The 11505-nt window shown below is 34.7% G+C and overlaps 2 protein-coding genes across 7 annotated transcripts in view; both read left to right on the forward strand.

Moving 5' to 3' along the window:
• LOC117101610 (zinc finger protein 239-like) overlaps window positions 1–1858 on the forward strand; it is a 4049-nt gene extending 2191 nt beyond the window's left edge. Inside the window, exons 3-4 of one of the 6 annotated variants that reach the window (XM_033241612.1) lie at window positions 8–295; window positions 655–1858. In XM_033241612.1, the coding sequence (XP_033097503.1) occupies window positions 8–295; window positions 655–995 (629 nt within the window). In that variant the 3' untranslated portion in view covers window positions 996–1858. Of the gene's footprint in view, window positions 1–7; window positions 296–408 lie in introns of all 6 variants that reach the window. The other 5 variants (XM_033241611.1, XM_033241608.1, XM_033241607.1 and 2 more) reach the window with 5 other exon arrangements.
• A 3103-nt stretch (window positions 1859–4961) lies between these two features.
• On the forward strand, window positions 4962–11505 carry LOC117101617 (zinc finger protein 345-like). Its single transcript, XM_033241620.1, has 4 exons — window positions 4962–5121; window positions 5853–6536; window positions 8384–8432; window positions 10045–11505. Exons 2-4 carry the CDS (start codon window positions 5860–5862, stop codon window positions 11092–11094), a joined length of 1776 nt encoding a protein of 591 aa, XP_033097511.1. The 5' UTR covers window positions 4962–5121; window positions 5853–5859; the 3' UTR covers window positions 11095–11505.

An 11505-nucleotide genomic window follows, 5' to 3' on the forward strand; every position in this document is an offset into this window, starting at 1 on the left:
AAAACACATCTGAGGATACACACTGGAGAAACGCCATATGAATGTGAACATTGTGGAAAGAGGTTTAAAGATGGTAGAAATTTGAAAGCACATTCAAAGATACATAAAAGAGCAGTGCTATATCAATGCGATGAACATGACCAGAAGGTTGATGACTGCTTGAAGGAACAGATTGGAATTGAAACAGACAATCCATCACTTCATTGTGAATATTGTGGAAAGAAATTTAAGCACAGTTCTCATTTAAATATACATTTAAGGGTGCATACAGGAGAGAGACCATTTGAATGTGAACATTGTGGAAATTCTCTCTCCACCCCTCGAAAAATATTAGAACAGTCGACAGTTGCATGGTTGTGGGCTGTCTCTTATACACATCTAGATGTGTATAAGAGACAGAATGTGAACATTGTGAAAGGAAATTTAAACAAATAAACAGTTTGAATGTTCACTTGAGAACACATACAAGAGAAACACCATATGAATGTGAACATTGTGGAAAGAGGTTTAAAGATGGTAGGAATTTGAAAGTGCATTTGAAAATACATACAAGAGAAGTGCCACATAAATCTGATAAACAAGAGCATATGGTTGATGACTACTTGAAGGAACAGGTTGGAATTGAAACAGACGATCCATCACTTCATTGTGAACATTGTGGAAAGAAATTTAAGCACGGTTGTCATTTGAATATACATTTAAGGGTGCATACAGGAGAGAGACCATTTGAATGTGAACATTGTGGAAAGAAATTTAAGAACACCAGCAACTTGAAAGCACATGTGAGGATACACACTGGCGAGACCCCATATGAATGTAAGCATTGTGGAAAGAAATTTAATCAGATAAGTGGCTTGAAAATACATTTGAGAACACATACAGGAGAAAAACCATATGAGTGCAACCACTGTGGAAAGAGGTTTAAAGCTCGTAGCAATTTAAAAGCACATTTGAGGATACAGAAGAGATGTTATTGGAAGGTCAATGAGACTTAAGGTCCGGCTACCAATGTAATTGCCACTATATTAACCAAGAGTTTTTCAATTATCAAGGCATCTAATTGTTAAGTCAATCGTGACGTCATCACTGCTTCTCCCAATGTTTTTTGCCTACACCTTGCAGTCCACTAATTTTTCAATTAGTGGAAGCTTGGCTTGATTTTTTTTTTTAGGTTTGTGTGCAAAAAAAATTTCCTCATTTTTTAGTCACTGCGAACATGTTGCGCACTGCGATGAAAATTGGAATTGTAATTGAAAAATACTGTACTTTTAAAACAAGGTTAATTAGTATCCGAAGAAAGTTAATTTAAATTCAATATTAAGTATAAACAATTAACCCTAATAAACTAAACAAACTGAATGTTTAATACTGTAGGAATATTCTAGACTCGAGGAACAAAGTTAGATGTAGGCCTACGACCAGGCAGGAGGCCGCCGGGGCCTCCTACTACTACAGGCTAGCCTACGTAGCGAAATTATCCCACGATTTTTACCTGTCTGCACCAACCAAAAAGTTAGTGACAGTGACTATATTGTCTCTCGAATGCTTAAAAAATGTTTATTTCTTTGACGAATGTGAAACATTACAAAGTTCTTCTTATACAATACAAATTATGAAATAGGCTACAGTAGTTATTCATCGTATCCGTACTGTATGTGCAGTTAACACGTACTACAGGAGCACAAATCAGCATATGCACAGCTAAATGTACGCACGCAGTATACTGATCATACCACTATAGCAACCGATAACAGCTACAGTGCAACAGTTGGTTATCAAAAATAATATTAAAAGATGGCGATTGACTTATAACGCAATTAGTAGAGCATGCATTGTACACTAGCGGAAAACTATTATACTTAGGTTAGATTTAATGCATTCAAAAATTTCCTTCGGGCCTTGCAGGCCCTCAGGAAATTATTCAAGCATTAAATCTAACCTTCTTATAATTAATTTTCCTATAGTGTACTATGCGGAGCTCTACTAATTGCTTAATACTGTAAAATGAAGTATTTTGTTTAAATTGCCTGTGATGAATGCATGTTGGTTATTTTCTTTTTTCTAATCATTGTGTTTGTAGTTGTGATATAAGTTTTATATCTCAATTTATTTCAATAAAGAAGGCAGGAATCTTACAGCTGCTGCATGTGTTCTGAAATGTACAATTTTATGGAAAGAGCAAACCATTTTAATAGACAAAAAGACTTGAACCCTTCAGTACAGTACATTTTGAAGTTCATAATGTGTCAACAATACTGCTACATAAATCTACCAATTGAGCAACAGTAGGCCTGAGATTTTAATTAATAAGATTTTAATAATAAGTAGTGGTTTGTAATACGTACCTGGATAAACAGACTTATTGCCTATTCTCTCTCCACCCCTCGAAAAATATTAGAACAGTCGACAGTTGCATGGTTGTGGGGTCACAATTTTTTCGCAGATTATTTTTCGAGAGGTGTTCTCTTGCAATTAGCCGGTATATCCAGGTAAGTATCCACTCATAGACTATCACCATTGATATGTGTTATATATGTGTTTGCTAAATAAAGTCAACATTTGACGTAAATTGCCGATGGTGTCAATCTGTTAGTGCGAGTCGTTTCCACCTATTCCCTTTATTGGCATAGAGCAGCATAGCTTAGCATAGGGGTAGCCACTGTGTATGCACGCCCGGACCCACATGATCCTTGATCTAGCACCCTTACTCAAAAGAATTATTGATGCATAACAGCATAATGTGTCTATGACATCGACTGTAGGGGGAAGCTACCAAAGGCTCCACCTAAATTCCCCCCTAGGCCCTGTCTATTTCAAATTCCTGGATCCGCCACTGATGTATCATTTATTTTGTCATTCAAAACATTTAGGATACCGTGACAAACATGATTAAAAAACAAGCACATCTAAAATCTTACAATGGAATTGGTGACCGGGACCCAAAAAGGCCCCCAGCATTACTCCACTGAGCCATGAAGACTCTTTCTTCACTCTCAAATCTTAAGTGGGTTAGTGGGTTATCTTATCCTATAATTTCAATTTCAAAACTACAGTAATTACAGTAACTACTGTATCTGGGCCTTTTCTATACAGTATTTAAAAAAAAATTCCATTATTATAACCAAGGGCACAGATTTGTTTTTAGAAAGTGGGGGAGGGGGGTAAATTTCGTGTGACCACGCCCACCTCATCTGGTTCGGCCTGAGGTGCAAACATTTGAGGAAATTTCACTTTTATATAAGTAAAACTTATCACGTCACCATTATAGGCAAAATGAAGGGCCAACCAATTTCTCTAAACAGGGATTTTCGGCAACCACAAAGATCATGTGATAACATAAAACTTAAAAACATCGTCTTTTATGAATTTACCTGCTTCAAAGGCGTGAGTGTACGCCCACGTCAGCCACACCATGGGCATGAAGTGGGAAAATTCAGCCTCACCGTAGATGGGACTGAGGTGGGAAATTTTGAAGAAATAGTACCTCTATAAGATGGCCAGAAATGACACTTAAAATTCATCATCAAAGCATCACTATCATATAGGTTAAATGAAGTGCCAACAAATTTCTCATGATCTTTTATCAGGGATTTTCGGCAAACCATAGAGAATTATTATGTGTTATGTACCATAGAAAATTGTCTTTGATGTAAATCCGGTGAGTCCACTTCCACCACAGCCCCACTCTGGTTCTGTTGGGTATGGTAAAGCCGACCTCCTAAGATCAATCAATTACGTAGTTCATTTCAACAATTTTCAGGCATTTTCTTGACTCAGGAATTTACATTGCGGACGAAACGTGAGGGGGACCAGACCTCCCTAAAATTATGTGGCCCCCACATAATTATATGTAGTGCAGTGGAGTCCATGTATAAATATATAATATGTATCGTAAGTAAGTTAGACATGTTATACATATATATGGACTTACTGTCTGTGGAGTGGGGGGGGGGGGCAGTCACCCACACCCCGTCGGGAAGGAAAAAGTGTATTTTTTATTATGTCGATCAATTAAATAATCTTTTGAAAAGCACTAAATTAATTGTTATAGTTTCCGGGGATTATCACCACCCTGCCTCAATCTCTCCGAGAAATTTTGAGTGACGCCCGACCACACGACCACTTACGGTCCCGTTGGGACATTGGACTCTGGAAAATCCTCGGATATATATATGTATAGATATGTATATATTTATAAATATTATATATAAATATTATATCTTTATTTTATTTTTTTATTTTATTTAAAAAAAAACACAACCAACAGCAAATAAAATTCGCCAATAACAGAAGAGTTATTACATGAAACAGGAAATACAAAACAAAACAAACCGTAAAAAGGCCTAAAAAGTATAAAGACAATTAAAGTAAACCTAAAACTTCATTCTTAAACTGAGTGAAAAAATAAGAAAATATATCAAGACTATTATCTTGAACTAAAAGCGAGTTATATAATTTACTTAACCCACAAAACAACCCATTTTGACTGGAATTTACCCTGCCTAAAGGAACATAAATGTAGGTTTATTTCTTAATTTATATATTTTATTATTTTATAAGATTGACCGGGCCCTTCGCGGCTCCCTGGTCCCCGGCATTTGGTTCCTCTTTTCGATCAGAACACTTTCCCCCACCCCCCTACAGAAATATTCTGGCTACGCCACTGATATGGATTGAGTTATGAATAAAATATCTTAATATATTAGTAAATTTACCAATGACGAACCGTAACAAACCATAACGAAGACGACAAGTCGAATAGAAAACTTGTAAATACTCAACAAAACAATTTTTTATTTTCTGAAATTTAATCTAAATTATATTGACGCAAATGTTGTTTCTAAACTGACCAATCGGCCATGTTCGTTTTGGTCATGTTAATTAATTAACTCTGGTTTACGTTAATTCACAACGAAATCTTAATTACGAGCCAATCGAAACGAAAAATTGTACAACGAAATGAACCAGTCGAATACCCATAGTTTACTGTGCTATACTGTGTCATGAAGATTTGTTTTTTTTTCCCGATTGCTTGATCTGCCGTAAATGATCAATTACATTTTATCTACAATTGAAAATAGGTTTTGACACTGTTTTCAGATATACCAATCGGAATTTACGGTAAGCGAGATTTTTGGTATGAAAATGTTCTAGGCCTAGCCCATCACTTATTGATTTGTTTAGTACACAGAGGCCCTCAAGTAGGCCTAGCTTTCCAACCGACCTTTTCGGTACGCATGTGGAGGGAGACTAGGCTATAGCCTAGGCCTAGGGCCTAAACCAGAATCGGTTTTGTACCTCTTTATTTTCAGTGAGTGCCACCAATGTTTAGTTCAGCTTCCGTGGGAAAATACAAAAAAAAAAAAAAGAAAAGAAAAGAAAAAAAAAACATTTTCAGGCCAAGCATCATCAAATTAGCGTAATTCCCAGTTTTAAAACGAACTTAAAATTTGCAATTGTAAATGGTATCATAAACCTATTTATTGTAAAGTAAGTATAGGCCTAGTCATTATTTTAATAAAACTACTTAATTTTGTATTTTTTTGGATTTTGAGTACATCAATGATAATAAATTCAATTACATAAATTCAGGTGGTTTTAGCTGGCCTAGAGAAAGGAGGAATTTCTAGGCTAGCAGAAAATAGTTAGTTAATTCAGTTAAATAGATATTGTCACATTGTACAGGGGTCTACTATTTTTTTCATTTTTGGTCATATTTCTCTCTTCAGTTTACTTTCAAAATCTTCTGTAAAAAATATAAGAAAACATGAATGAATAGATGTAATGTACTGTAACACTGAGTAATTATATTATTAATATTTTCTGAACTCCTGCTCACTTATATTTTCTAGGCCATTAATGATGTCAGCTGATAACACACATGAGAAAAATGTCAATTATGGATGCGATGAACTAGAAGGTGATTATGATTATTACGGTAGTACAAAGGACCACTCGGAAAAGAACAATGAAGAGATGAAGTATAAATGTGAACATTGTGGAGACAAATTTGATTTAATTACTTTGAAATCACATTTGGGAATCTCAACAGAAGCAGAATTCCAATGTGAACAATGTGGAATGAAATTTACAAACAAAAGCAATTTGAATACACACCTAAATACACATAAGGGAGAAAAAGAATTTACGGACAATATTCATGGACATTTGCGGGTACAGAGATGTAAAAAACCATACGAATGTGAACAGTGTGGAAAAATATTCAGTAGAAGTACTGATTTGAGAAGGCATTTCAGGGTGCATACAGGTGAGAGACCATATGAATGTGAACATTGTGGAAAGAAATTTAAGGACAGCAGTCATTTGAAAGTACATTTGCAGGTACATACAGGAGAACGACCATTTGAATGCGAGGACTGCGGAAAGAAATTCAATATACGTAGCGATTTGAGAAGACATTTTATGATACATACAGGGGAGAGACCATTTGAATGTGAACATTGTGGAAAGAAATTCAACAGAAGTGGTCATTTGCGAAGACATATGAAAGTACACCCAACAGAGACCATATTAATGTGAGGATTGTGGAAAAAAATTTTCATAATCAAAATATGATGTGAACATACATTTGCAGTGTGCACAGAGAGAACTACTATTTTCTATTTTTATGAAACTACACTATAGCTACTGTAGTAGTAGCAGTGCAGAGTATAGTTCTCATACAGTCGTCTGTAGTTTAGAATACCTACTGTACAGTACAGTATATCACGTCACTTTGGATCCATTGTTATGCAAAAGCATCCATTTACTTAGGGAAGTTATACAAATTCTAGCACTAATGGTACCGTAAAACACACATCCTTCATTCATTAAATTGCCACTAAGACCCCAGGATTATTAGGATGATTATAAAGCCAGGTACTCTGTGGGTCGTACAACAATTTTAACTCCGCTCCTCCATGTGAGCGCTAAACGATGCGATGCCATCTGCTGGTAGTCTGTGGCAATCTGAACGCATCATCATTAAAAACAAACAAACATGTAATGGACGCGTGCATAGTGGTATAGCATTGGCCCACTAATAGCAAGCTTTTGAAATGGGCGACGCGGGGAGCTGCGACGAGGAATTTAGTCAACCATAAACGTCATACTCTGCACTTCCCATCTCAACATCAAAGCTGTTTCGATTTAAAGGACGACGCGCTCTCTCGTATCGCGTGATTAATTATGCAGGCGCCCCAACGAGCGCATATTTATAAAACTCACGTTGCCGTAGTCAACACAACACCGAATCGCTTAAAGCCCGTTGTCAAATCCACACAATGCAGTGAGTGTCTGGCTTTACTGGTAGATAACTTGATAAACAATTACCATATGAGAATCATTCTGAGCTGCTAGGTTGCAGTGATACTTCAAAGTAGATTCTACTGTATATGCCAGGGATAAGACTCCACTGGCACATTTTGCTCTTTTAGACAAACCTTATGAAGAAACGTAGAAAAGGGGGACAAAATTGGACAATATTGAATTTAGTAAATCCAAAAGGCATGGCAGAGGTTGTCTATTGAGTACTTCATATCTCTACAGTAGTTTGAATGTTAATGGTTGTGTTCCATTATAGAACTGATTTTCACCATACTGCAATATTATTGCAGTGATCAACTTTTCAGCCAATATTATTTCCTGATGGTGTGCAGATTGTTTACCATTTTAAAGTATAATTTGTGGACACAAAGAAGACAGTCAATAATAATTATTTGGGGTTCTTTCTTAATTATCTAATTTTGCCCTTATTAATACTTGTACTCTAAATCTAAACTTTCTGGTATTTTGTGCTTGAAGAAAAAAATAATGAATGCTCTTTTAATGTCCAATCAATGAAATTGGTTCTAGTGTCTACTGTAATTATTGTTATAAATAAACATCGTTCACATTGTACTCTCAAGTGTTGTGGATTTTATCTTTCTTGAATATGAATCTCAAGAGATATACAGAGGTGCTTTTCTGTTCTTGCCATCTGGTTCGTTTGTGGTGTTTTTGTTATCAGTGTGAAGGTTGAATAGAATAAAGTAATAAATAAATAGAAATTTAGGCCTACAGTATATCTGTCCTTTAGCCAAAGAATAAAAAACCATTGCAATCATTTTTCCTAATCACTAATTAGGTGCCGATTTTGTATGCACGCAATGAAAAACGTTAAAATAAGTCTTACCACGAGATAGGAGGCGCCATATTTACTGCTGTGCAGGTGGACGTGGTTTAACGGAGAACGACTAGTCGAATACGGCCATAGATCAAGGCAATTCAACAAATAGAAAAAGAGGGCGCTTCGAAAAAAAAAAATCTTGCTTGTGTTGTGTTTGTTTTAGCAACGACTGATGATAATTAATTAATTAAAAGAATATTCAATTTTATCTAAAAGAAGGTATCAGTGTCGGCATCCTTTTCAGTTATACAGTGTGAATTCTACGGTAAGTCTAATGTTGTTTTTGTTTGAAAATGATTAATATGCCAGCTGATCACCCAGGCAAGCTGAGGTTATGCCAGAGAGGAGGGCATCATCGGTGTTGGTCAACTCAGCTTCCAAACAGAAAGCCCTAGGCTAGGCCTAGAATAACTACTTGGGACCAACATAGGATACGAAGGTCGTAGGCCGGTCCGACAAATTAACCACAAACATAATTATTAATGAAATACTGTATTAAATATCAACACTAATTGATATTTCATTGTTATATTTTATAGACTAGTAGTGCACAAAACCATAAAGATAAAATAAAAATGTCGCCTCTATTGGCAATATATAATATAGTACAGTAATACACATGACTCATGAGAAATATATGATAAATTAAAGCAGTGAAGAAGATTGCAATTCAAAGAAATTGGAAAAGAACGATGAAGTGATGAAATATAAATGTATGAACCTTGTGAAGGAGAATTTGATTTAATTACTTTAAAAACACATTCAGGAATAAAAACAGAAAATGCAGAATTTCAGTGCATGTGCATGAACATTTTTTGTATTTTTAATAAAACCAATTTCTTCTAATTTTAAATACATTTTCCCCTGAATTCTTGATAATTCGTTATCACGCATATACTTGTTTTAAATGCTTGACAAATTTAGGATCACGATGTGTTTCTGCAAAATGCGTGTTTCATCCAAAATCACTTTGAAATGCGGGATCGTCCTACATGATGCAAGACGGTTGGTAACTGTATGCAATGTGAGCATTGTGGCGAGACATTTACAGACAACTACAAACAAGTTGAAAGTACCTACAGTATGCAAACACACAACAGGAGAGAGCCTGTTTGCTTGTGAACCGTGCGGAAAGAAATTCAAAGGAAATATTTATTTGGAAAAACATTTATTAATACATACAGGAGACACACTATGTGAATGTAAACACAGGTATTGCAGAGAGATATTCTGTCAAATAGACAAACTGAAAGAACATTTAAAGACACATTATACATAACTACTGTCAATACGAATATAAATGTGAACACTGCAGTGGAAAGGAGTTTAAAAAGGCTGTCAGTTAAAAAAAAAAAAAACATTTAAAGATAAACACAGACATGTGAGTTTGAACATTGTGAAAAAAAAGAAGACAGTAGCACTAGAAATATATACAATGAATGCAACAAAGAAAAATATATATTAAGGAGCCTACAATTACTGTTGACAGTTATGGTGAACAAGAACCCTTAGTTTTAATAACATAGTAAAATGTATTCAGCTTTTGTAAGCCCTTTTAAAAACTTTCTTATACTGTTGAACTTGCCTAAAGTCAAACACAAAATGGCCTTAATAATTTGTTCGAAATAGATAAAATTTGACTTACAGGCTGTTGTTTAATGGAAACCACAACAATTTGGCAAAATAAGATTGACTTAGAAATCATTCAATAATTCCTTTTATAGTGGTTTGTTTGTTTGCTTCTTTACCCTCAAACAATAATCAACATTAACTGACATAATTTATTATATTTTTTTTAGCAATGCTAAGATAATTAACAATATTAATTTTCATTATTATATTTTTCCAGGCTAGTGCAATGCTAAAGATAATTAAAGATGTCTACTGGTAATAATACACAGGAGAACAATGTGGATGATAGCAGTGAATTTGATGGAAATTATGAGCAAAGTAGCAAATCAAAGATATTGGAAAAGAACAATGAAGAGATGAAATTTAAATGTGAACATTGCGGAGATAAGTTTGATTTAATTACTTTGAAAACACATCTGGGAATAAGAACGGATGATCAACGATATGAATGTGAACATTGTGGAAAGAAGTTTAAAAATCGTAAATGTTTAAAAATACATTTGAGGATACATACAGGCGAGACTCCGTATGAATGCGAACATTGTGGAAAGAGGTTTAATTTTGTCAGCTTTTTGAAAACTCATTTGAGAATACATACTGGAGACACACCATATGTATGTGAACATTGTGGGAAAAGATTTACATACAATAGTGCTTTGAAAAGACACTTGAGGATACATACAGGAGAAACACCATATGAATGTGAACATTGTGGAAAGAAGTTTAAAGACGGCAGCTCTTTGCAAAGACATTTGAAGACACATACTGGAGAGAGACCATATGAATGTGAACATTGTGAAAGGAAATTTACAAAAAATAATGACTTGGCAGCACATTTGAGGATACACAGTGGAGAGACACCATTTGAATGTCAACATTGTAGGAAGAGGTTTTATCACAGAAGCTCTTTAAGAAGACATCTAAGGATTCTTGCAGAAGAGACAACATATGAATGTGAACATTGTGGAAAAAACTTTACAAAAAGTAGTAATTTGGAAGCACATATGTTGACCCATACAGGAGAAAAACCATATGAATGTGAACATTGTGGAAAAAAGTTTAAGGACAGTACCACATTAAAAAATCATTTGAGGATACATACAGGAGAGAGACCATATAAATGTGAACATTGTGGAAAAAAATTTAAATATAATAGCACTTTGAAAAATCATTTGAGGATACATACAGGAGAGAGACCATATGCATGTGAGCTTTGTGGAAAGAAATTTATTAAAAAATATAATTTGTCAGAGCATTCAAGGATACATAGGATAGAGCTTTCAAATATACAATAAGCATTGTGGAATGAGATTTATGAAAAATATAAATTTCACAGTGCAGGAGCGAGAGAGAGAGTTCATGTGAACATTATGGAAAAATGCGTATTGCTAATGTTGCCATGCTGTTATACGAATGGTAAACTAGAGTACCGTAGCGCGACAGACACTAATATAAAGATTGTGGAAAATGTGTAAAGGATATAAATAATAATTAGATAATTTCAACAGCACATAATTTTGGTAACACTAATACAGTAACACTATACAAATGTGAACACTGGGAAGGTATAAAGATGTGATAAATATTTAGAAAGACATAATCTTGTGGGTTATTATTTCGGAATTGTGGAAAGAAGATTAATGTGATAGTGCTTTGAAATGGAGAACAGAAATTGAATTAAAAAGAAATGAAAGATTTATATGAAA

This window comes from Anneissia japonica, unplaced genomic scaffold (genome assembly GCF_011630105.1).
Source record: "Anneissia japonica isolate Jap-2015-1 unplaced genomic scaffold, ASM1163010v1 scaffold17412_len611537_cov169, whole genome shotgun sequence".
In the NCBI taxonomy this organism is placed as follows: domain Eukaryota; kingdom Metazoa; phylum Echinodermata; class Crinoidea; order Comatulida; family Comatulidae; genus Anneissia; species Anneissia japonica.